Here is a 27,500-nt window from a genome sequence, read left to right as displayed (position 1 = left end):
GTCCTCCCTCGGCAACGCGACGGCGACCAAAGTGGTTAACGCCATTACGCACCCACCGGAGAGGAACAAGTACCGCACGTTGAAGGCTCACCTCTTACAGACATTTCATCTTTCCGACGCGGAGCGAGCTAACCGCCTTTTTTCGTTGCAGGGGCTTGGCGATTGCAAGCCCTCTGAACTAATGAACAACATGCTAGGACTCTTAGGTGAGCACACACCTGGATTCTTCTTCGTGCAGTATTTCCTGAGACTCCTGCCTGCTCAGGTGCGGGCTGCTTTAGCCAACACCACCATTTTGGACTGCCGCAAACTAGCTGCTGAAGCTGATAAGTTTTTTTTAGCTTCCCAACCGGCCTATGTGGCTGCATTGCTTCCGGCTGAGACAGAAAGACCCGTGGCAGATTTTTCCACTCTCGCTGCTGCTGCTGCTGCGCCCCCCCAGGCGGCAACCGGATTCTGGACTATGTTTTTTCCACGCAAAGTTCGGGACCAAAGCTAGGCGGTGCCGTCCCCCGTGCAGTTTTCGTGGACCGCCGCCGGGAAACGCCGGGGCCGGCGCTCAGCAGTGGCCATGAGCGTCGGCAGTACTGGCAGGCTGCTCTTCATCCAGGACTCCCTCTCTGGACGACGGTTCCTGTGTGACACCGGCGCGCAGAAGAGCGTCCTGCCAGCATCAAGGTTGGACATGCTGTCTGAGTCACATGGCCCCCCCATGGAAGCGGCCAATGGCAGCCCTATCCGCACTTATGGAATACGGTACGTGGAACTGTGTTTTGGTGGACAGCGTTTCAGTTGGAACTTTGTGACTGCTAAAGTGACGGTGCCGCTCATCGGTGCAGATTTTCTCTGTGCTTTCGGCCTCCTTGTGGATGTAAAAAACAGGCGTTTGGTGGATGCGATTACGTTCTGCTCGTACAAGTGCAGTCTCAGCGCGACGGACTCCATCAGGCTTTCCAGCATGCTACCCACCGCAGACGTTTTTCTGCGCCTCCTCGCTGATTTCCCGACCCTGGCGCAGCCCACGTTCTCGTCATCTACCGCCAAGCATGGTGTGGAACACCACATTGCCACCACGGGCCCCCCTGTGCACGCACGAGCCCGGCGCCTGGACCCTGCTAAGCTCTCCATCGCTAAAGCTGAATTTGAGACCATGGAACGCCTCGGGATCATTCGCCGCTCAGACAGCCCGTGGGCGTCGCCCCTCCACATGGTGGAGAAGCCCGGAGGTGGTTAGCGGCCATGCGGTGATTACCGCAGACTCAACGAGGCGACTACCCCGGACCGTTATCCTGTACCCCACATACAAGACTTTTCCGCCCACCTCGCTGGGAAAACTGTGTTTTCTAAGGTAGATCTTGTCCGGGGCTCTCATCAAGTGCCGGTCCACCCCTCTGACATCCCAAAAACAGCGGTCATCACCCCATTTGGACTGTTTGAATTTTTACGTATGCCTTTTGGCCTTAAGAGTGCAGCACAAACTTTCCAGCGATTGATGGACTCTGTTTTACGTGACTTGCCGTTTCTGTTTGTATATTTGGACGATATCCTGGTCGCGAGCACCTCTCAGGCCGAGCATGTGACCCACCTCAGGTCCCTTTTTCAGCGCCTTAGCCAACACGGTCTCATTGTTAACCCAGCTAAGTGCCAGTTCGGGTTGTTTGTGATCGACTTCCTCGGACATCGTGTCACGGAGTGCGGGGCAGTTCCCCTCCCAACGAAGGTTGCGGCCATCGCAAACTTCCCCCGCCCACTCACGGTTAAGGCTCTTCAGGAGTTCCTTGGCATGGTACATTTTTACCATCGTTTCATTCCCCGGGCAGCTGACCTCATGCGGCCGCTGTATGATGCTCTTAAAGGAGCTGCTCCCAGGCACACGGTGGACTGGTCTGACGCGCGGCACAGTGCTTTTGTGGGGGTCAAGTCTGCTCTCGCTAACGCTACCCTGCTGGCACACCCATTACCCGATGCTCCTATTGCAATTACCACGGACGCGTCAGACTATGCTGTAGGTGCAGTGCATAAGCAGTGGGCGGGTGGCACTTGGCAACCTTTGGCTTTCTTTAGCAGGCAGTTGCGCCCCTGCGAGCGGAAATATAGCACATTTGACCGTGAGCTCCTTGGCCTCTATCTGGCCATACGCCATTTCCGTTCGTTGCTTGAAGGCCGGCTTTTCACAGCTTTTGTGGACCACAAACCCCTCACTTTCGCGATGGCCAAGACGGCTGAACCGTGGTCGGCTCGGCAACAGAGGCACCTCTCCTACGTCTCAGAGTTCACGACGGACATCCAGCACCTTGCTGGTAAAAGCAATGTCGTGGCTGATTGCCTTTCCCAAGCCGTCGCGAGCGCTGTCCATGTGGGGCTCGATTTTGCACAAATGGCAGTTGACCAGGCCGACGACCCGGACATCCAAGCACTGAAGGCTGCAGCCACAGGGCTACGGTTGTCTGTGGTCCCATTTGAGGACACAGGGGTTACGCTCCTTTGTGACGTCGCTACCGGTCGGCCGCGGCCCCTTGTGCCCGCCATTTGGAGGCGGCGCGTGTTCAACTCCATCCATGGCCTTTCCCACCCTGGGAGGAAACCTTCCCAGCGGCTGGTTGCTGCAAAATTTGTCTGGCGTGGACTGAAAAAAGATGTTAGGGACTGGGTTTCCACATGTGTGGCATGCCAGCGCTCAAAGGTGCACTGCCACACGCGGGCCCCACTGGCACCGTTTACGGTTCCGGAGCGCCGTTTTGACCATGTCAATGTGGACCTGGTCCAGGCCTCTCCCATCCTCACGCGGCTGCACATACCTCCTCACGATGGTCGACAGGACCACCCGTTGGCCGGAGGCAGTACCTCTGACGTCCGCCACCTCCGTGGAGGTGGCGCGCGCGTTCATTGGTACGTGGGTTGCCCGTTTCGGTACCCCATCGGACATATCATCCGACCGGGGCTCTCAGTTCACTTCCGAGCTCTGGGCCGCTGTGGCCGAGAGCTTGGGTGTGAAACTCCACCACACGACGGCGTATCACCCGCAGGCCAATGGTATGTGTGAGCGATTTCACAGGTCCATGAAGGCAGCGCTCAGGGCGTCCCTGAAGGACAGCGCTTGGGTAGACAAGCTCCCTTGGGTGATGCTGGGGCTTCGGACTGCCCCCAAGGAAGACTTGCAATCTTCCTCGGCAGAGTTGGTTTATGGCCAGCCCCTGCGAGTGCCAGGGGACTTTATTCCTAGCACGACGGCACCTTGGTCCGCCAGTAAGCAGCGAGCTGCTCTCCTCGATGCCGCCAAGGGTTTTTCCCCCATCCCCACTTCTCAACACGGCCTTACGCCGTCTCATCTTCCCGTTTCCTTAAGGGGAGCGGCGTTTGTTTTTGTCCGCCACGACGCCCACCGCGGCCCCCTTCAGCCTCCTTACGATGGGCCATTTCGCGTCCTAGAGAGCGGAGACAAGCATTTTCTGTTGGACATCGGGGGTCGGTCTGAAAAGATCACGGTGGACCGGCTGAAAGCGGCCCACTTGGATCTTAGTCAGCCGGTTACCACGGCCGTACCCCCGCGGCGGGGTCGTCCGCCCGCTCTACCTAGGCCCCAAGATGATGTTATGCATCCTTCTACGCAGGCCCCCGGGACCTTAGACAGTACAGATACCCTTCCGGTCCCCCCTGTTGACTCCCCGGCGTTAGTACCAGTACGGCGCACCCGGTCTGGTCGGCCCGTCCGTGCCCCTGTCCATTGACAGTTTGTTTTTCTTCGTGATGGCGAATTCTGGGGGGACGTGTGTAGCGGTTGATTTAAGGACATAATTCACCACACCTGTTATTTATCTTTGTCATCATCATTCACTGTACTGTTCTATTGTGCACATGACAATGTGGTTCTTTGTGTGTTGTTAAGAGCGAGTAATTCGGCGCGGCCCCTTTAAGTGGCCGTCAGTACATTCTCACAAAGGTGGGGGTTTGTTGTTCCCGCGATATTTGAGTGTTGTGATGAAAGCGTTCATTCTTGCTTGTGCTTTTCTTGAATAAACGACGCACACGTTTTTGTGTGTCAACTATATTTCAAGTTGTCTAGCCTTCACGCTACGAGCACAACAATACCATATTTTCCGCACTATAAGGCGCACCTAAAAACCTCAAATTTTCTCAAAAGCTGACAGTGCGCCTTATAATCCGGTGCGCCTTATATATGGACCAATATTGAGCCACAACAAACCTAAACTTTATTTTCATAAAGTTTAGGTCTCGCAACTACGGTAAGCAGCCGCCAACTTCTTTTTCCCCCGTAGAAGAAGAAGCGCTTCTTCTTCTACGGTAAGCTGCAGCCAACTTCATTTTCCGCCGTAGAAGAAGAAGTCCTTCTTCTATGGTAAGCAGCCACCGACTTAATTTTCCCCCGTAGAAGAAGAAGCGCTTCTTCTTCTACAGTGCAGCCGCCGAGTTCATTTTCCCCCGTAGAAGAAGAAGCGCTTCTTCTTCTACAGTGCAGCCGCAGAGTTCATTTTCCCCCGTAGAAGAAGCGCTTCTAACCCAAAAATGGCTCCTATTAAGAGACACGCTTACGACGCAGAGTTTAAACTTAAGACGATCAGTCACGAGTAGAACACGGGAATAGAGCAGCAGCGAGATAATTTAACATAAACTAATCAATGGTGTTTATTTCGGACACTGAAGAAGAAGAATTCGAGGGATTTTTGGATGAGGAATAACTTCATAAAGTGAGTGTTACATGTTTATTTTGTGTGTTGTGTTGTGTGACATTAACTATTGAGCAACGTTGAGTTATTGATATTGTTATTGCTCTGCACTATTTCGAGTGTTACTATATTGTGATTGCACTAACGTTTGATTTACCGTAACATTATCACTGTTTTTTACGTGTTTCTTGAATCAAGGAAAAGTTCCCCTCCACTATGTGATATAAATGTTGCACTACATGTTATACCTTGCTGTTGTTAAAAGATAAACAAAACACCACGTCACTGACTTTACCTCAGGGAAAATTATAAAACAGCTGTTAATTCATTTTGGGAGTGAACAGAGTTGTCAGAACGCTGATTTGTAATCTATTAATAAAGTTTGACTGACCTATCTGACTGTTTTGTTGACATTCCCTTTAGCGCAGCTCCATCTAATGGATGCTTAGGTGCGCCTTATAATCCGGTGCGCCTTATATACGTATGAACAAAGTTTTGAAATATGCCATTCATTGAAGGTGCGCCTTATAATCCGGTGCGCCTTATAGTGCGGAAAATACTGTATATACATATATGTATATATATATGTATATATACATATATATGTATGTACTGTATATATGATACACACACATATATATATATATATATATATATATATATATATATATATATATATATATATATATATATATATATATATATATATATATATATATATATATATATATATATATATATATATATACACACACACATGTGTATATATATATATAATAATGATAAATGGGTTATACTTGTATAGCGCTTTTCTACCTTCAAGGTACTCAAAGCGCTTTGACAGTATTTCCACATTTACCCATTCACACACACATTCACACACTGATGGCGGGAGCTGCCATGCAAGGCACTAACCAGCAGCCATCAGAGGCAAAGGGTGAAGTGTCTTGCCCAAGGACACAACGGACATATATATATATATATATATATATATATATATATATATATATATATATATATATATATATATATATATATATATATATATATATATATATATATATATATATATATATATATATATATATATATATACACACACACACACATGTGTGTATATATTAGGGATGTCCCGATCCGATATTTGGATCGGATCGGCCGCAGATATTTGCCAAAAAATGCGTATCGGCAAGGCATGGGAAAATGCCAATCCAGATCCAGTTTAAAAAAAACTACGGGCCGTGTTTCCAACGCACCGATTTAAATAATACATTCCACTTTTCTGCTGCTCCCTAATTTCCGTTCCGCATTTTCCAGCACACCTTCAACACATCCACAGGTCTGTGGATTCTCACGCAGTTGCTTTTCGCTGCTGGCATTACACGACAGGCTCTTCTCACTCTTCTCTGTGTCTCCCTCTCACAGACAGCAAGCGCACCTTCTTACACACGTCACATACTGTCACGTCATACGTCACATACGTATACGCCCTCCCCGAGCAGAGAGGTAGCAGCATGGCTAACGTTAGCTGTGATGCTAGCGCAGCCGTGCGAGCAACGTTCCTTCTAAGGTGCACACTTGTGCAATTGCGCACTGCTCAAGCGTCCTCTGCGCACAGCAAGTCTATGCCATGCACAAAATCAAATAAAAAAATAAGCGCATAACAATTTTCGACACACGGACACGACAGATAAAACAGTTTTCGTCATCATTGTTCAAATATTGTAACGACTGTCGAGACGCTTATCTCCATTCGGTGCCACACGCCCACACCATCAAAATGCAGAGGCAAAAATGTCCACATCAACACCGTATGAAAAAATTAGTGATTTTTTTAGTTGTGATTTCCTTCTCTGCATGAAAGTTTAAAAGTAGCATATATTAATGCAGTATGAAGAAGAATGTTTTAATGTAGACATGCAAGCCTTGAAAGAAAGTTTTGAAAATCAAGACTACATTTCCTGCAAATGGGTGCATTTCTACCCTATATTTTAACTTTAGATTTATTCTCATATCAAACTCTTTTGGCTGTCTTTTTGACACTTACATCCGGCGCCCCCCTTCACACCCCGGATTATAAATAATGTAAATAATTCAATGTGATTATCTTGTGGCATGACTGTATTATGATAATAGTATATATCTGATAGTACATATCTGTATCATGAATCAATTTAAGTGGACCCCGACTTAAACAAGTTGAAAAACTTATTCGGGTGTTACCATTTAGTGGTCAATTGTACGGAATATGTACTTCACTGTGCAACCTACAAATAAAAGTCTCAATCAATCAAAACACATAGAAACATGATACTGCTGCGATTATATGCATCAAGTGTTCATTCAAGGCTAAGGCAAAATATTGAGATATATATCGTGTATCGCAATATGGCCTTAAAATATCGCAATATTAAAAAAAGGCCATATCGCCCATCCCCATTTCTATGATGCCATTTCTGTTTGTCATGTATAATTTTGTCTATTTTGTGTTTATCCTTGAATAAACAGGTCAGTTTCTTGTTACCAACCATTGTGTATTATTCAAACTCCCCTAATTCAGCTGGCTAGTTGTTATCAAGAGTACTAAAACCCTTTTCAACATGATTCTGACAACTAAGTAGGCTAAATAACTTTAAACTTTAATACATGCTCGGATAGGCCAGTATCGGTCAGTATCGGTATCGGATCGGAAGTGCAAAAACAATATCGGTATCGGATCAGAAGTGCAAAAACCTGGATCGGGACATCCCTAATATATATATTAGGGGTGTGGGAAAAAATCTATTCGAATTCGAATTGCGAATCTCACGTTGTGCGATTCAGAATCGATTCTCATTTAAAAAAAATCTATTTTATTTTATTTATTTTATTTATTTATTTATTTTTCAAATTAATCAATCCAACAAAACAATACACAGCAATACCATAACAATGCAATCCAAAACCAAACCCGACCCAGCAACACTCAGAACTGCAATGAACAGAGCAATTGAGAGGACACAAAACACGACACAGAACAAACCAAAAGTAGTTAAACAAAAATGAATATTATCAACAACAGTATCAATATTAGTTACAATTTCAACGTACAATTATCAAATTTATGATGGGAAATTCACAAAATATGCTATATTTTCCAAAAACAAGAAATACTTTAGGTCAGTGCTGTACGGTGCGACAAATTTAATCACAGATTTGCCCAAAAATAGACTGTGCGATTTTATTTTTTAAAAACTGTTGCACATTGTGAAAAGGAATCTCAACCCTTTCATCGCATTTTGCTCCTAAAAAAATCCCTCCAATTTTAATAAAACTAGAGTAAAATTTTCACCCATCTGTACAGCATGTTTGAAATAAATTTAAACCATGACCAAATGGACTGTGATTGACACGGAAGTGTTGATCACTCACAATGAGAGCTGTAGAATGCGTGGACTTGCTGATGTCACACGTCAGGAGGCAACAGGCACCACCTTTTAAAAGGCACACACTCAGACACGTACACTGCTTTCATATATATACAAACATATGAAGCTTATCTCAACAGCATTATGTCAGATATTTGAAGTTTATTTTTTAAGTAATGCATTAGGCCTCTGCGATATATTGATTTTATCAATATATTCAAGTTTTTTGCTGCAGATGATTTAAAAAATTAAAAAATAGATTTTTTTTTCTCCTATTGCTCCGGCATACTTTTTGCCCCCAGGGTCTTCCGTAGCCCTCGCCTACCCCCTTACTTCCTTAGTGGAGATTCAAAACATGGCTAACGCTAACGAGAGCGAGACATTTGTTTCAAAGAAAATAAAAATGTTGTCAGTACTTTGGTTTTGCGACAACCGGCGTTGAGCAAATGACTGACTGCACATTGCAAAGTGTTTAAAAAAGGCAGCAGCACAAAAACAGCCAAGTGTGGGAAATACAACTACCTTACAAGGTGAACAAGACTGCAACTCCTGCTAAAAATATATGTATCGTGGTGGAAACATTTACACAAGGCATGTTTGATGATCAGAGTTCTAAAGTAACGTAGCACGCTACTGGTGATGTGGTTTTATGTAAACATGTCAGCGTCAAAAGCACCAAGTTCAGTGCAGGAAATATGCTATACTAATGAAAGCAACAAGAACTGAACACAAAATGAACTTGATATCAAATAGAAAGAGGCAACATCACACACAGCAAACAACACATACACACGACTCCTATCTACGAGGGAACAAATCAATGATTAAAGTGAAAACCTTCAGCTTGCAATCCAAGCAATACCCCTTTTGTGGACCACAAGATATGACAGCCATGGAAGCACATTCAATCTCTTTATTAACCAGAAGTAACACAATCCAGTGAAAACATTCAACAGAGCTGCTGAAACACAAGTGACGAGGCGCTGACGTGACACGTCACTAGGCAACAGGCACTGCCTTTTAAAGACACACTCACGCACACTCTACTCAAATATGATACATCTTTTAATTGCATAAGCCATATATTTGATTTTTTCCAAGTACCGCATTACTTACTTCCCCTAGGAGTTAATTCAATTAATGAAAGAGGAATTCAAATTTTGGCAATGTAATGGGAAACAATATTAATTACTTTTAAACGTAATTTTCCACCATTAAGATGAGTCAAATTTAATCATCATGGCGCCCATCACGGCTGCCTCGGTGCTCTCGTGCGCTCTGTTTTGTTTGTTTTTGTGTGTAACGAGTATACGGACACTTGTGACCTCATACATATAGTTCAATGAGGCGCGCATCATTCCAACGCGCACCAGGGCTTGTTATAACAACGACAAGCCCTGGTTCATACCCAAGCTGCGACAGCTGCGCAAGTAGAATGAGGCTGCGTGGAGGAGCGGGGACCAGAGTACCTACAGAGAAGCAAAGTACACAGGGAAGTGGAGAAAGCTAAATCTGTGTACTCTAACCGTCTACAGAAACAGTTCAGCTCCAATGATTCTGCGGCCATGTGGAGAGGGCTAAGGGCCCTTACGAACTATAAGCCCAAAGCCCCCCAGACCCTGAATGACCGGGCTCTTGCTCAGGGCCTCAACATACATTACTGTCGTCATGAACGGTCTTCAGCTCATCAAAGCTCTGCTCCCCCCACCATCACCCTCCCCACCAATGCCAGCACTTCATTAAAATGACTTAAAGGACTGAAAGGACTCTAAGAACATTAAAGGACTCCAAGAACATCACAGGACTTCAAAGGCCCTCTCCATCCGAGAGGAGGATGTACCCTGGCAGTTCTTGAAGCCGAACATGCGAAGGCCCCGGGCCGGATGGTGTCTCACCCTCAGACACTGCGCGGATCAGCTGGCTCCTGTCTTCACTGACATTTTTAACACCTCTCTGGAGCTATGCAGCGTGCCGTCCTGCTTCAAGACCTCCACCATTGTCCCTGTCCCCAAGAAACCACGGATCACAGGACTTAATGACTAGAGGCCGGTGGTGCTGACGTCCGTGGTCATGAAGTCCTTTGAGCGCTTGGTCCTGCCCCACCTCAAGGACATCACTGCTCCCCCTCCTGGACCCAATGCAGTTCACCTACAGAGCCAACAGGTCTGTGGATGATGCAGTGAACCTGGCCCTCCACTTCATTCTGGAGCATCTGGACTCCCCAGGAACCTACGCCAGGATCCTGTTTGTGGACTTCAGCTCTGCCTTCAACACCATCCTCCCTGGACTGCTACGAGACAAGCTCTGCCAGCTCAGCGTGCCCGACTCCCTCTGCAGTTGTATCAATGACTTCCTGACAGACCGAAGACAGCACATGCGGCTGGGGAAGATTGTCTCGGACAGTCGAACCACGAACACTGGTACTCCTCAGGGCTGTGTAGTTTCCCGCTTGCTCTTCTCCCTGTATACAAATTGCTGCACCTCCAGTCACCAGTCCGTAAAGCTGCTCAAGTTTGCGGAGGACACTACCCTCATCGGGCTCATCTCGGATGGCGATGAGCCCGCCTACAGGAGAGAGGTGGACCGGCTGGCGTCCTGGTGCAGCCTCAACAACCTGGAGCTGAACGCCCAGAAAACAGTGGAGATCATCAATCAATCAATCAATCAATCAATGTTTATTTATATAGCCCTAAATCACAAGTGTCTCAAAGGACTGTACAAGCCACAACGACATCCTCGGTACAGAGCCCACATACGGGCAAGGAAAACTCACCCCAGTGGAACGTCAATGTGAATGACTATGAGAAACCTTGGAGAGGACTGCATATGTGGGTTTGTGAACCCGTTCTCAAACAATGGCAACAAAAAGTATTCTGATTCTGATTCTGAATGGGAAAAAAAAGTCTGCGTTTATCCACTTGACTTATTGAAACTACTATAGGTTTATTTATTCGTGCATCGGTAAGTAACATATTTGATTGACATAAGTGCCGTGCTGCTGTGATTGTGACGCTAATGAGAAAAAAGATAAGTTTGTATGCAGTTCATTTCCTGCTACAAATATTAGTCTCATCTACAATTTGTCTGCAGTTGTTTTTATGATGTGAAGTTTATATTTTGTCTTATTATTTAGCTATAGATGTCCCTGTTGTGGGACATCTATAGTCTCGAAGACCTCCATGAAAAATAAAAACAAAGGACCCAGATTTCCCTTGCCCGGACGCGGGTCACCGGGGCCCCCCTCTGGAGCCAGGCCCGGAGGTGGGGCACGATGGCGAGCGCCTGGTGGCCGGGCCCCATGGGGCCCGAAGAGGCAACGTGGGTCCCCCCCTCCAATGGGCTCACCACCCATAGCAGGGGTCATAGAGGTCGGGCGCAATGTGAGCTGGGCGGCAGCCGAAGGCAGGGCACTTGGCGGTCCGATCCTCGGCTACAGAAGCCAGCTCTTGGGATGTGGAACGTCACCTCGCTGGGGGGGAAGGAGCCTGAACTAGTGCGCGAGGTGGAGAAGTTCCGGCTAGATATAGTCGGACTCACTTCGACGCACAGCAAGGGCTCTGGAACCAGTTCTCTCGAGAGGGGCTGGACTCTCTTCCACTCTGGCGTTGCCGGCAGTGAGAGGCGACGAGCTGGGGTGGCAATTCTTGTTGCCCCCCGGCTCAGAGCCTGCATGTTGGAGTTCAACCCGGTGGACGAGAGGGTAGCTTCCCTCCGCCTTCGGGTGGGGGAACAGGTCCTGACTGTGGTTTGCGCTTACGCGCCAAACCGCAGCTCAGAGTACCCACCCTTTTTGGATTCACTCGAGGGAGTACTTGAGAGTGATTCCCTCGTTCTACTGGGGGACTTCAACGCTCATGTTGGCAACGACAGTGAAACCTGGAGAGGCGTGATTGGGAAGAATGGCCGCCCGGATCTGGACCCAAGCGGTGTTTTGTTATTGGACTTTTGTGCCCATCACAGATTGTCCATAATGAACACCATGTTCAAACATAAGGGTGTCCATATGTGCACTTGGCACCAGGACACCCTAGGCCGCAGTTCCATGATCGACTTTGTAGTTGTCATCGGATTTGCGGCCTCATGTTTTGGACACTCGGGTGAAGAGAGTGGCGGAGCTTTCTACCGATCACCACCTGGTGGTGAGTTGGCTGCGATGGTGGGGGAGGATGCGGGACAGACCTGGCAGGCCCAAACGCATTGTGAGGGTTTGCTGGGAACGTCTGGCAGAGTCTCCTGTCAGAGAGAGTTTCAATTCCCACCTCCGGAAGAACTTTGAACATGTCACGAGGGAGGTGCTGGACATTGAGTCCGAGTGGACCATGCATGGACCACGCCTCTATTGTCGAGGCGGCTGATTGGAGCTGTGGCCACATGGTAGTTGGTGCCTGTCTTGGTGGTAATCCTAGAACCCGTTGGTGGACACCGGCGGTGAGGGATGCCGTCAAGCTGAAGAAGGAGTCCTATCGGGTTCTTTTGGCTCATAGGACTCCTGAGGCAGCGGACAGGTACCGACAGGCCAAGCAGTGTGCGGCTTCAGCGGTCGCGGAGGCAAAAACTCAGGCATGGGAGTTCAGGGAAGCCATGGAAAACGACTTCCGGACGGCTTCGAAGCGATTCTGGACCACCATCCGCAGCCTCAGGAAGGGGAAGCAGTGCACTATCAACACCGTGTATGGTGAGGATGGTGTTCTGCTGACCTCGACTGCGGATGTTGTGGAGGGAATACTTCGAAGACCTCTTCAATCCCACCAACACGTCTTCCTATGAGGAAGCAGTGCCTGGGGCATCTGTGGTGGGCTCTCCTATTTCTGGGGCTGAGGTTGCTGAGGTAGTTAATAAGCTCCTCGGTGGCAGGGTCCCTGAGGGTGCATGGGAGTTTGCCCAACCAGTCTACATGTGCTTTGTGGACTTGGAGAAGGCATTCGACCGTGTCCCTCTGGAAGTCCTGTGGGGAGTGCTCAGAGAGTATGGGGTATCGGACTGTCTGATTGGGGCAGTCAGCTCCCTGTATGATCAGTGTCAGAGCTTGGTCCGCATTGACGGCAGTAAGTCGGACACGTTTCCAGTGAGGGTTGGACTCCGCCAAGGCTGCCCTTTGTCACCGATTCTGTTCATAACTTTCATGGACAGAATTTCTAGGTGCAGTCAAGGCGTTGAGGGGATCCGGTTTGGTGGCTGCAGGATTGGGTCTCTGCTTTTTGCAGATGATGTGGTCCTGATTGCTTCATCTGGCCAGGATCTTCAGCTATCACTGGATCGGTTCGCAGCTGAGTGTGAAGCGACTGGGATGAGAATCAGCACCTCCAAGTCAGAGTCCATAGTTCTCGCCCGGAAAAGGGTGGAGTGCCATCTCCGGGTTGCGGAGGAGACCCTGCCCCAAGTAGAGAAGTTCAAGTACCTCAGAGTCTTGTTCACGAGTGAGGGAAGAGTGGATCGTGAGATCGACAGGCGGATCGGGGCGGCGTCTTCAGTAATGCGGACATTGTATCGATCCGTTGTGGTGAAAAAGGAGCTGAGCCGGAAGGCAACGCTCCCAATTTACCGGTCGATCTACGTTCCCATCCTCACCTATGGTCATGAGCTTTGGGTTATGACCGAAAGGACAAGATCACGGGTACAAGCGGCCGAAATGAGTTTCCTCCGCCGGGTGGCGTGGCTCTCCCTTAGAGATACGGTGAGAAGCTCTGCCATCCGGTAGGAGCTCAAAGTAAAGCCGCTGCTCCTCCACATCGAGAGGAGCCAGATGAGGTGGTTCGGGCATCTGGTCAGGATGCCACCCGAACGCCTCCCTAGGGAGGTGTTTAGGGCACGTCCGACCGGTAGGAGGCCACGGGGAAGACCCAAGACACGTTGGGAAGACTATGTCTCCCGGCTGGCCTGGGAACGCCTCGGGATCCCCCAGGAAGAGCTGGACGAAGTGGCTGGGGAGAAGGAAGTCTGGGCTTCCCTGCTTAGGCTGCTGCCCCCGCGACCCAACCTCGGATAAGCGGAAGAAGATGGATGGATGGATGGATGTCCCTGTTGTTCAGCATGAATCTAGCAATATCAATATATTCTATATGCTGTTGAGCCTACGAGAGATTTATTAATGTAGTTTATTAATACTATTAAGGATATTTTCTTGATGCTAACAAATATCACCAAAGACGCTATAATGTAGTATTCCGTGTTGAATAAAGCTTTCCTGCACAACAACAAAGATTTTTGTTTCTGTTTTGAAAATGGAGAAAGAAATTGCGGTGGTTTGGACCAACAATCTCAATATTTTTATTACTAGGACTTAACATGACGTTAGTTTATTTGCACAACCAAGTCTTCGTAGTTGTATTTAGGCATACCAACCACAAAAAACTAATGTGATCTATTGTCCTTTCTTTATGTTTAGAAAGCCGACTAACAACTATAATGATCCAGCCCTATAAAGAAGCCTGATTGGCAGCACGTAACAGGTGTGTCTAGCTAGAGTGCCAATCAGAGCTAGCTGTGGGAGCCAGCGCTCAGGACAGTGGTGCAGTGACGGGAAACAGAAACCAAAATCAAGAGCGCTGGGAAGGGAAAAGCACAAAACACAGGAAAACAAAACATGACCAAACTGTTAGTAACAGGCTCAGCTGACAAAGAGTAAGATGCGGTATCATTCCAATATACTAGTTTTTGATCAAATAAAAGAGAAAGCCATTTTGAATTATCTCTGCCATTTGTATTCAATGGGTTCTTTAAAAAATGTTTGTGAAAAAATCAGGGATTTTATTTTTAGGCCATATCGCCCACGCCTATAACACATTAATTACTTTCCCTAGTAATTAATCACATTAATTAAAGAGTAATTCCGTTACTAATTCAATTACTTTTTTGGTAAAGTTAGGAGTAACTATAATTAATCACTTTTTTAAAGTAATTTTCAGAACACAGCCTGTCACACAGTATCATTAACCAGTTGGCAGGTTGTGTTCCTGGTAAAAAATATTTGTGTGTATGTCCTATAATAATGTTACTTATAAAAACAACCATGTTAAAGGTAAATTATTTTCATGTTGCTGCTGACGTTAAAACATGTCCTCTGAAACCAGTGCACTTTATTTCACATTTCACATGTATTTGGGATTGTGTGTGTGGCGTTGTGTCTGTATGTGTGAGTGCACAAGTGTACCTTGTCTGAGTGTTGTTAATGAAATTGTGATATTTAAAACATTTCATTTTGCTACAAAAAATGTTCTGTGCTACAAAAAAAATTCTGTTCTATTAATATTTTTAATTTAGTAGGACCGATGCTACTAGTGAAAAAGCTAAGCGTACAGGACTGTTCATGCACTTTAAGTCTAGAACAGTTTTATTCTAAATTTTGACACCAGTATGTCACTTTTACTGTAAATAAATATTGGCTCCAAGTATCAGTTAACAGCCTTCTTCACTACTAATAATTGGTATCGGCCCTGAAAAAAACATATCGGTTGAGTTCTAATCAACATGCATGTCTTAATGCAAAGCATACTTGCCAACCCTCCCGATTTTTCCGGGAGACTCCCGAATTTCACTGCACCTCCCGAAAATCTCCCAGGGCAACCATTCTCCCGAATCTCTCCCGATTTTCACCCGGACAAAAATCTTAAGGGCGTGCCGTGATGGCACTGCCATTGGCGTCCTCTACAACCTGTCGACGCGTCCGCTTTTTCACCATACAAACAGCGCGCCGGCCCAGTCACATGTTGTATGCGGCTTCTGCATACACTCGAAAGTGACTGCAAGACATACTTGATCAACAACCATACAAGTCAGACCGAGGGTGCCTGTATAAACAACTTTAACACTGTTACAAATAAGTGCCACACTGTGAACCTACACCAAACAAGAATGACAAACACATTTTGGGAGAACATCCGCACCGTAACACAACATAAACACAACAGAACAAATACCCAGAATCCCTTGCATCCCTAACTCTTCCGGCTACAATATACACCCCCGCTACCACCACCCCCCATCCCCCAATCTCCCGAATTTGAAGGTCTCAAGGTTGGCAAGTATGATGCAAAGTAATGAAAAATAATCCAAGATGTGTCAAGCACTTTGTGAAATGGATGCTGGAAGGCACACTTAAACTGTGACCTTGATGGGTCCAGGCTCAGGAGTTCTTCAGTTAATGGCATGAAGCAGGATGTCCTTATCAGTCTGTCTGAACTCTGCACAGCTCAGATAAAATATATGTTTGTGGAGCCTCTAGAATTTCTGTTACTGATACTGACATGGCATTTAAGTGTCCTCACCATTGGTCTGATAAAGTGAGGATTTCTAGAATGAACACTGTTGCAGGCCGCACGGTGGATTAGTGGTAATTCTCCAATTTAAAGGGACTGCTCCTGCGACCCGACTTCAAATAAGCGGAAGAAGATGGATGGATGGATGGATGGATGGACAGACGTTAGCAACTTGTTCAAAGTTTTGCAACTTGTTCAAAGTTTAAAATAAAATTATAGCAAAAAAAAGATTACAATTAGTGGTTTAACAGACATATTTTTTTCAAAAGTGTCTGTTTTTTACAATTACTATTTATATTGAATAAAAATTGCTTGTCAGTCTGAGGAATTTGTCTGGTGTTCAGGATTGTTACTCACCGCAGCCTCGTTCACACGCATATGCAGGGAGCACGTGCCAACTCAATCACAGTCTAAGAACAACTTACAATTTGCAGTCATGGTGTTGTTACAATAGGCTATACACTTAATGAATATGAATATGTATCTTAAAGATGTACATAATGGATTTCACTATGTAAAGCGCTTTGATTCCCGAGAGAAAAGCGCTATATAAATACAATTCACTTCACGTTACTAAAATCCACATTTGTTGGCTGCCACGAATAAATAGATATATGGGAAACAATGGCTATTTTCCACTATTTGTTCGCTCAGAGAGAAAAAAGTTTTGAACTGTATTTTGTACTGACTGTACTGAAAACCTCAGGTATTGTTATATTTGATCCGTTTGTATCGACTTGGTAGTGAAGAACCAGTATTTTTGAAAACTCTAGTGGTTCACGTGATAACTCAGTATGGAGCTTTCGGTTCATTACAGCTGGGTTCAATTTGATCCGTATATGTATACATGTGTTTGTTACACTCCTAATATTATGTACAATTTATTATTATTATTTATTTTCAATACGTTCGAACTGTCAACCATCAACAACTCTGTGTATTGTTTTTTATTTTTGACAAAATGCAGTAGGATTGTCTGTAATCCTATGTAAACAATAACATGTTTACTCCCTTAAAAATGAAAGTGACTTTTTACATTGCATCTTGATATTTCAACAGTAGTTAAGAATACATCAATGTGATTATTGTGCCATATTAAGCTAATTGTTACAGCTGTCCCTTAGTTTACACCTAAAACAAATGTAATTCAGTTTTGTATAATATATAGTCTATATTGTATTGTATGATGAATATATAATCTGTTTAATGCTAAGAGAAAGGCTCTGTATTATAGCATAGTGCAGTTTCTTCAGTTAACTAATTAGTTATAAACATTTTGATAAAGTACTCCAGACTTATTACGCATGTAGGATTTACTGTTGTTAAAAATAATCTTAGCTTTATTTCTGACTATTGTAATTATCCATTTTTTGATCAATGTCTAGCCACTACAAGAAAGTTAAATTGTCATTATTACAAGGGCCCATGAACAGCAATTATTATACTAATCATTTGTTTTTTCTTTCTGTTTCCAGGATGATGGCCAAGGGATAACATTCGATAGGTCACATCCCCTCATCCAAAGTCACCCAATTGTTCCCCCTTCCTTTTTTTGTACATCATTTAATAGACTTGATGCATTCCACTGTACTCTTGTGTACATTAAAGAGAGTCCACTTCACCTGTGGGCATCCTCATCAACAAATTTGGTATGCTGTGACCAAGTCAACTCCGTCAACTTCCTGCAACAAAGCTTTACACTTGGGACTGATGATTTTTTGTCTGGCGCTCGTACCTGGTCCCTATCTTTATCGTGTTCCTCAACTAGGGATGTAATGATACGAAAATGTCATATCATGGTTATTGTGACCAAAATTACCACAGTTATTATTATCACGGTATTGTTAAATGTTTTTAAAAAGTACTTTTTAAACACACTGAAATCTTTTAACCAATTTAAAGAATTTAAAATAAAATAGACAGATACAAAATATACTTTTTTTGGCAGACTATACTGAAATATTATCCTGGCTTCTCAAGAGCCATATTGTGTGAATTCAGTGTTTAAATATGTTTATCTTCAGTTTTAATTTTAAAGGTTTTTGAATGTTTTCTCTGCGCCATATTCCTCCGACTATAGATCAATAACTGTGCTAAAAGAGCTTAGCCTTTTTGTTTTATGTGCACAGTTGAATAGCTTAGTTGCTCAGACAACAATGTGTTTATACCATTTTTAGATTGGGGTATGTCGTTTTTTAAATCAGAATCAGAATCACAATCAGAAATACTTTAATAATCCCCCAGGGGAAATTAACATTTTCAGCACAATCCCATTCACGAGCAGACAAACATTACAGGGAGACAGAACAGGATCGCTGACGGGTCTGCCAACTTCCGGCGCCCCTTACAAAAAAAGAGGGAAAAACAATGTATTTTGTGTTCATGTTAGCATTCAAGCTAGCTAGTAAGTCCATGAGTTTTTCAGAGTGTGGCTATCTATACGGTTTTATGATATTTTTTAATTTAAAACAGTGATACTAGCCGTCTGGCGTTTTAACGCAGTTTATCAATAATACAGTTTATCATTGCATCCCTATCCTCAACTTACTCCTTCTTTGTGTCCTTGGGCCATGGTTCGAAAGAAAGGTTCCCTTATACTATGTGGTGCTTTTCTGTTTGTTGCGTGGAATGCTTTGCTGCTTCTTTACCTTTGGGGTCGCCCTCCGATTGGCCGCCTTGGTGAAGGTGGTGGTGCTGAACCAGGAGGAAATGAGGAGTGGGGTGTAATTGGAGGGAAAGGAAGCCGAGGCAACCTAGCAGGGGAGGTATTCCGCCTGGCAGAGGAAGTGGAAATTCAGCTTGAGACCCAGAAAAAGCTGCTAAAGCAGATTGAAAGTCACAGATTTGCCTGGTCTAAGTGGAACGATGTTGGAAAAAGAAAAATGGATGTTAGTGAACAAGTCAAATTGGAAACTATTCACCAGCCACCAAAGCCTCTGATTCCTGTGAAAGAGAAAGTGGATACCAAGGAACAAACTCTTAAGAAGCCTTTTACTTCAGTAATCCCAGATTCTCATCACCAGTCGAATGTATTAAAGGCAGTCAGCCTTGGAAATGGATTTACAACTTCTCTTGCAAGCCCAGAAGTTATCATTCCTATCTTAGTTATTGCTTGTGACAGAGTTACAGTAAAACGAAGTCTTGACAGACTTATTCAGTACCGTCCTTCTCCAGAACTCTACCCTATTATTGTCAGCCAGGACTGTGGCCATGCTGAAACAGCGAGTGTAATTGGTTCATATGGGAATCAGCTGACACACATAAGCCAGCCAGACCTCACAGACATCCGAGTACGACCGGAGCACAGAAAATTCCAGGGCTACTACAAAATTGCCAGACATTACCGCTGGGCACTCAACCAAGTGTTCAACACGTTTTCCCAGTCCACTGTGGTTATAGTGGAGGACGATTTAGAGGTGAGTTTTGCCTTCATCTGCCTTCTTCTAACAACATTATCATACCAAATAGTATACGGAGGGCCCTATGATTTCTGCGTTAACGGAATCGGGTAGGGCATTATAGAATTGGCCAAAAAAACCTAATGCATGATTACAATTTGTAATTTTACTAAAATGCTGTCATCGTGATGAAAAGGAACGTTCAGAGATCTGTGTACCTTTCTCACAAACACCAACACACGCTTTCACTCACCTTCACGGAGACAGCACACTCTTAAAGGAAGCCGCGGTGTCATAAAATTTGTAAAAAAAAAAATATCACCTGGCTGACACATAAAAGTAATTTGAAACTGCACTGTATTTTACACCAAGAGATGAGTTTCAAAGTTGTTATTTTGCACACTTGGGTTTGAACTGGCCACTTTGAGGTTTGAGTGACAGTAAGGAACTAGGCAAATACAAAAACATAGACTTGCTGTAGTTCAACTGGAAAACAACAACTCTACAATAGTAACTGAGATTATGACGGATTCTACAATATTACAGTTTATTCGGAAAGTATCTATAGCGCTTCACTTTTTCCACATGTTATGTTACAACCTTGTTCCAAAATGGAATAAATTAATTTTTGTCCCCAAAATGACAATGCAAAAGGTTTATTTTAGGTTTACACATTTTTTTTTTTTTACTAAGGAATGGCTTCCGTCTGGCCACTCTACCATACAGGCCTAATTGTTGGTTTGCTGCAGAGATGGTTGTCCTTCGGGAAGATTCTCCTCTCTCCACTTAGGAATGCTGTAGCTCTGACAGAGTGACCATCAGGTGCTTGGTCACCTCCCTGATTAGACCAAGATAAATGCAGTAATGTACAGAGACTTCCTGGATGAAAACCAACCTGATGGAGTTTGAAAAGTGCCAAAAAAGAAGAATGGGCGAAACTGCCCATCAACCGCATCATAGACTTCAGGCTGTAATTGTTGTCAAAGGTGTATCAACCAAGTATTGAACATGAGCTGTGAATAATGATGTACATGTGATATTTTATAGTAAATTTGCTAATTAAAAAAAAACTTTTCACATTGCAATTATGGAGTATATTTTGTAGTATTTTGAGGACAAAAAAAAAAATAATTCAATTTTGGAATAAGGCTGTAACATAACAAAATGTGGGGAAAGTGAAGCTCTCTGACATCCATAACATTCACTGACAATCACCTATGTCATTAAAAAATGTTTCCAAACTCCTGTCACACAAAACATTATGGCGTTAATTAATTATCAGTAAAAGACATAGACAAGGGGTCGTATTAAATCTGTATAAGCTTTGCTTCTTCCTACTACTTTTCAGATATGTTGAAATGTACAAATCTAACCATATGAATTTCCCTAATGTAACTTGTCAAACATGTCTGAAACAAATAACCAAGCTATGTCAAATATACAGTGCTGCTGCTAATATTAGCTAGTAGCTTAATGTTGTTTTAAAAGTATGGTAATTCATGGTAAATTATTAGGCTTTTATTTAAAATACTGGCTAACATTTTACAATGATGTACAGTATTGCATCAATACATGTAAACATGTTTGCTTTTATTTTACGTATGTTGTATTCACTGTGACAAAAAACACATCTATGTTTGTAAGATAAGTGTAAATGCTAAAATAAATTCTAAAATATTTGTTTTGAACTGAAAAACTTTTTTTTTTTTTTTTTACAGATTTTATAGGGCCCTAAAACCGAACGTCTGATGAAAGCTTACCTGTATGTTGTTGTTTGAAACTCACTTCATTGTATCTGATTGATGGCCATTTACATTATCATGAATATAGTGGTTAATTTGTGTATTTTTTACAAAAGCTTTTTTTGGTACTGAATTTCTGAAAAAATGTTTGTGTTTGAATTTTGGAAAACGAGGGTTTTTTTCCCCCATCAAATTATGCTGACCATTTCAGTGAAAAAAAATGGTAGCAAAATGCATGTCTTGAAAATTCAGTGTTTTAAAATTCAGAGTAAAAAACGTAAGACCCACTTCCGATAAATTAAGACTGAAGCAATCGATACTGCTCAGAACCAGCCAATGAGGTGTCCAGTTTGAAGTCACTGACACAGGTCATACAAAACCTCATAAAAAAGGCAATTACCTGGGCATAATGAATATTTCAATGCGGCTTAATTTAGTGGGCTTTGCATTTTTAAGCAGCAATTTTTTTCTACACTGAATTTTAAAACATTCAATTTTTAAACACTGAATTTTTAAACACGCACTTTTTGCTATCAAATCTTTTTTCACTAATATAAGTGTATAGGCCCACTTACAATGACAATAACAAAAAATATTGTTTTTTATGAACTGTGTACTTGTATTGTTTGTCTGGGTGGAGGTCCTGCTTTGGAAATAATTTGTACCCCTTTCAGACATTGCATTTAGTTCCCATTAAAACTTTCACATGTTGCACAATGAGATGTAAGCAGGGGATTATGTGTACATTCCTGCAACTTCCTGTTTGTAAAAATTATATTTTTATTAGTATTTATTCAATATACTAACAGCATTTCATGATTAATATTTATAAATTAAGATTCATAATAAATGACACTACAATAAGAACACATTTGACTGGTAAATCATAGTGTAACGACCTGGAATTACACTTTATGTGTGGTGTTGGAGTTGTCCGACTTTTTGTGTGGCTGTAAACGCATCACTGGCTAAGTGCCATATGTGCATGTGTTGGCGCAAGTGAGAAAGAGAAGCTGCTGTTGATATAACAAAGTTGGTTTTGGTCTGGTTTGAAATGACCAGTTTTGCTAGATATAATTTTTTTTACTAATGTTTTGGTGATGTGTTTATGGCCGACAATAAAGAGTTTTGCTCAGTAAAGTGATCGATGGAATTCATGTCCTCAACGCGTCTCGACAGACATTACAATATTTGAACTACGATGACAAAAACTGTTTTCTCTGTCGTGTCCGTGTCGTGTCAAATTGTTATGCGCTTATTTTTTTATTTGATTTTGTACGTGGCATAGATTTGCCGTGCGCAGAGGACGCTTGAGCAGTGCGCAATTGCACAGGCGCACACACCTTAGAGGGAACATTGTTCCCAAGCGTATCGTGTGCTCCAGACATCATTCTACACGGCAAAATAGATGAACCTTGGAAAAGCATGGAGGTCTACAACTTCTTTTTTTGTGTGTGGCTGGGTCAATGACATTAATATCAAAACTGTCCCGGATAAATACGCATAGTTTTTGCTCAGGTCGCGTTCCATTTCACTATTTAAATTTGTTTCTACTGCCATGTTCGTTGCTTGCCCTTGCTGTTGCACTCGCCGTTTTCCGAGTATTTCTGTTTTCCCCGTCTTTATCAAAATATAACTATAGATCTCAACATTGTGTACGTGTTGAAAGCTTCATTGGGAAACACTAAGGGTTAAAATATATCAAACAAACCTTTAACAGAGTGATTACTGAAAAACTTGTGCATTCTTCAACTCTGCTCCCTCGTACTGGAGTGCAAGGTACTTTTGTTGTCTTTTTTCATAAAATATTGCACACTTTTGCCATTCTTGATTACTTCTCGAGGAACTCTAAAAGAAATGTTTATCCTTTTTGCGATTCAAACGGTTCGTACAGCCGAAAACAACGCAAGCATAGGGCATTTTTCTTCAAGAAAGGCTAAATGAGAACAGATGCTGACTTGACCACCTCGCGTATTCAATTAGGCGGACATGACATCATTTTGAATCCAAGCAATAGCCAGCCACAGTAGGTATGGGGAAACCCTACTTATTTTTAGTAGTATCATTAATAATATTAAGGCTGCAGCTAACGATTATTTTTCTATCGATTAATCTATCGATTATTTTTCGATTAATCGGTTAATCTATAGATTATTTTTTCGATTCATCTATAGATTATTTTGCCTTTTACCGATTATTATTTTTTTAATTTGATTTAAAATGAAGATGAAAAAATAAAAGTAGGCCAGTTTTTTCAAAAGGCATGGCTTTTATTTACAAAAAAAAAAAGTATGGCCACTTAGTCAACATTGACAACAACATGACAAAATATTCTGTAACAATGTAAACATTTAACACTTTTAACATTTAACAAAATTAAAAGTAGCTTATTTGCTTTTTAATGTGCAAATACAAAAGTAAACATCCAGTGCAAATCTTAATATTCTGCAATAGTATAAGCATTTCAAAAGTAAAAGTATTGCTTATTTTGCTTTAAAATGTGCAAAAATAAAGATAAACATCCAATACAAAAAAGTGCAAAACGAAATATTCTGTAACAACAGTGTAAACATTTCAACAAAAGTGAAAGTATTGCTTATTTGCTAAAATGTGCAAAAATAAAGATAAACATCCAATACAAAAAAGTGCCAATCTAAATATTCTGGAGCACTGTAAACATTAAGTATTGCTTTTAAAATGTGCAAAATAAACATCCAGTCCAACACAGTACACAATAACCAATTCTACTCATTCCAGTGAGTGACTAACAGTTGTAATGAAGACAGATTAGCATGTCTACTTGCTTTGCTTCTTTTCTTGTTTACAATATTCCCAGCAGCTGAAAATAGGCGCTCAGAAGGGGTCGATGTGGCTGGAACTGAGAGGTAATTAGCCTTCACCTCAAACCAGGACTGCGAGCGAGCTGAGCTGCAGTTGAAGTTTCTAGTAGGTCAACGGGCTCATAGTGATGTTACTAGTAGTTGACTGGGAGGTGTTTATTATCATTTGGGGAGAGTCCGCTGCCTGATGCTCACCTGCTAAACACCTATCTGCTCGACGCTGAAGCGCTGACTACATGCGCTATGAATACGCACTGCTGATTGGCTGATAATGCTTTGTGTGTACCAATCAGATGGTTGTGTGGGTGGGACAATGCTGCGTGTGTACCAATCAGATGGTTGTATGGGTGGGACAATGCTGCGTGCTGAGACAGAGGCAGAGGAGCGAAGCAGCTTGTTAAGACTTTAGCAGCTAAAGTTAGCTTTAGCTTAGAAACTCGTTCGGTACACCCCCGTACCGAACCGAAAGCCCCGTACCGAAACGGTTCAATACAAAACACATACCGTTACACCCCTAGCAGATACAAATGACACATTCATGTTTTTGTGTAATGATGACAACGTATGCTAACGCGGACGATTGACTAGTTGATGGTTGATGGTTTTCTTTTCAAATGTTCGTTCATAGCCGTTGTGCTGCTATGATAGGCCATTTCCGCTCGACACAGTGTGCATACAACAACATTATTAGGCTGTGTATTGAAATACTCCCACACTTTTGACGACTTTTGGCGTGCGTTTTTCCCCTCGCTCGCACAGTCTGCTTTGCGCTCCGCCATGACGGTAGTGTGACGTAAAAATGCGACGCGTCGACGCACAAAAACGGCGTCGACGTATTTATGTAACCGATGACGTCGACTATGTCGACGCGTCGTTTCAGCCTTAAATAATATAATGCATTGTTAACAACTAATGAGTTACATAACTTTTGACCTTAACCATAAGTGTATTGTAAACTTGAATACATCAGACCCAAAACATATTTGTTTAGAGCAACAATTAATTTCTTACACATACTCAGTATTTTTGCAATGAAGTGCAATACTGAACTTTCAGTGATCCGAATAAGAGAATCTGTTCCACATTCCCACTTGAGACCTTGTGACACTGACTATAACACAAAGAAGGGATAATGGCTACTGTGATTTAGACATTAATGCTTGTTTGAACTAATGGACAGTAAATTGACAGTTGTACAAGCTACACACTGACCACTTTACATTATAAAATGTTTATTTATTTAGTGTTGTCTCATGAAAAGATTTCAGTCACTTCCATCTTTGACAGCACTACATTTTCTGGCTGCTAGACAAATGTAGAATGTGTGCTACTCATGAGTATTGTAGCAACTACTAATGGACCTCAGTAGAACCATTCAAGCAGCACTGTTCAATTTTTGTCACGTTTAAAACAGCAATTCAACATTATTGTCTACCTTTTATGTTTAGGTGGCTCCTGATTTCTTTGAGTACTTCAGAGCTCTCTACCCAATCCTGCGTGCAGACCCAACCCTGTGGTGTGTATCTGCCTGGAATGATAACGGCAGAGACGCCTTGGTGGATCCATCCAAAGCTCATCTTCTCCATAGGACAGATTTTTTCCCCGGTCTGGGCTGGATGCTGCTTAAAGAGTTGTGGGATGAATTAGAACCTAAATGGCCTTCTGCTTTCTGGGATGACTGGATGCGTCAGCCAGTGCAGCGCAAGGACCGTTCCTGCATTCGACCAGAAATCTCACGAACTATCACATTTGGCCGGAAAGGTGTCAGTTTAGGTCAATTCTTTGACCAGTACCTTCGCTATGTGAGACTTAACACTGAATTTGTGCCTTTTACCAAACAAGATTTGTCTTATTTGCTTAAAGAACAGTATGATGAAAAGTTTATCAAAGAGGTTTACGATGCCCCACTGGTGAAGATAGAGGAACTGCAACATGGAGGAATTTTAAGAGGACCAGGCTCCTACAGAGTGAAGTATTCAAGCAGGGACATTTTTAAAGTTCTTGCCCGAAATCTGGGGGTAATGGATGACTTAAAATCTGGAGTCCCACGGACAGGCTATAGAGGTGTCGTCCGTTTTCTCTACCGAGGTCGAAGGGTGTTCTTGGCACCAGAAGAAGGTTGGACGCAATATAATGTTAGTTGGAGATGATTAAAACTGTTTGGTAAAAACATTGTTGATGGTAAGAATCCTACTCCGAGCATCCCATTTGAGACCAAACAGCTTTACAGTGATTCGACGAGTAATTACAACTGCACTCCAGTGGGTCTGTGACAATGAGCTAGCCTGAAAGCCAAGAAGTTTTTCAAATTAAGTGCTCACTTAGGATCAGCGAGCACGGAAGACACCTTAGAGTTCATAGAGATCAAACTTTCCTGAAAGGAAAATTCCACATTTGAACACTACATAAACCACTTTAGGCAAAGTGCCTTGCTTTCCAGTCCAATCTGGGTTGGCGTATTATTGTGTTTCATTTAATTAACTGGACAATAATGTTTAGCAAGAGAAAGCAATTTGGATTTAGTGTCACGTTTCAGTGTCTGTGATGATAAACTGAACGCCAAGAATCAGAAGTTATTTTGACAACTCTTGTGAAGTGCACATTTGAAACCGAAGAGTCAAATTCAAGTTTCCCAATTCCGCAAATGAAAGCTTTAGAACTAATCCAGCTACAGCTTTTTAACTCTTCAGTCATTATCTTGACATTATTTGGTATATTTTATGAGTTCAAATGATGATTGGATAATGCAGAGGGAAAGCACCTGTTAGTCACCCATCATCTTACATCACTGTGCTGACCTTTTATTCACAGAGCTTTGCAACTCAAGATATCGCAAGGTAACACCACAGAAATGAAGAATAATTTAGTTTAATGCTTGGGTACAAAAAAGTGGTCCAGAATTAGTGTGCTAACCGTATTACCTTCCCCAGATTACAATTTGGTAGACAAAATTGGTCATGACTTTAACGCCATGTTTTCATTAAGCGATTCCGTTCAGTGAGCCCTGGTACCATCCAGAATATTAAATCCTGATCTAGCTGGGATTTTTACAAATATCAGTACATCAGTACATCAAATGCCAATATTGCCACTGTCAATGACATTTACAACATTGTAAGGATGAAAATGTTTAGTGTCACTAATGTTGCTGGATAATTGTGAAACATTAAGCA

The 27,500-nt window shown here is 43.0% G+C and overlaps 1 protein-coding gene across 2 annotated transcripts in view; it reads left to right on the top strand.

Annotated features, from left to right (window-relative positions):
- mgat1b (alpha-1,3-mannosyl-glycoprotein 2-beta-N-acetylglucosaminyltransferase b) overlaps nt 1-27,500 on the top strand; it is a 38,250-nt gene that overhangs the window by 8,945 nt on the left and 1,805 nt on the right. For both annotated transcript variants that reach the window (XM_062056759.1, XM_062056760.1), the window contains exons 2-3: nt 17,823-19,763; nt 25,776-27,500. The exon at nt 25,776-27,500 is cut by the window's right edge and continues 1,805 nt beyond it. In XM_062056759.1, the coding sequence (XP_061912743.1) occupies nt 18,918-19,763; nt 25,776-26,477 (1,548 nt within the window). In that variant the 5' untranslated portion in view covers nt 17,823-18,917 and the 3' untranslated portion in view covers nt 26,478-27,500. The remainder of the gene's footprint in view (nt 1-17,822; nt 19,764-25,775) is intronic.

Source organism: Entelurus aequoreus, linkage group LG08 (assembly GCF_033978785.1).
Source record: "Entelurus aequoreus isolate RoL-2023_Sb linkage group LG08, RoL_Eaeq_v1.1, whole genome shotgun sequence".
Lineage (NCBI taxonomy): Eukaryota > Metazoa > Chordata > Actinopteri > Syngnathiformes > Syngnathidae > Entelurus > Entelurus aequoreus.
This window is presented reverse-complemented; position numbering and strand designations above follow the sequence as displayed.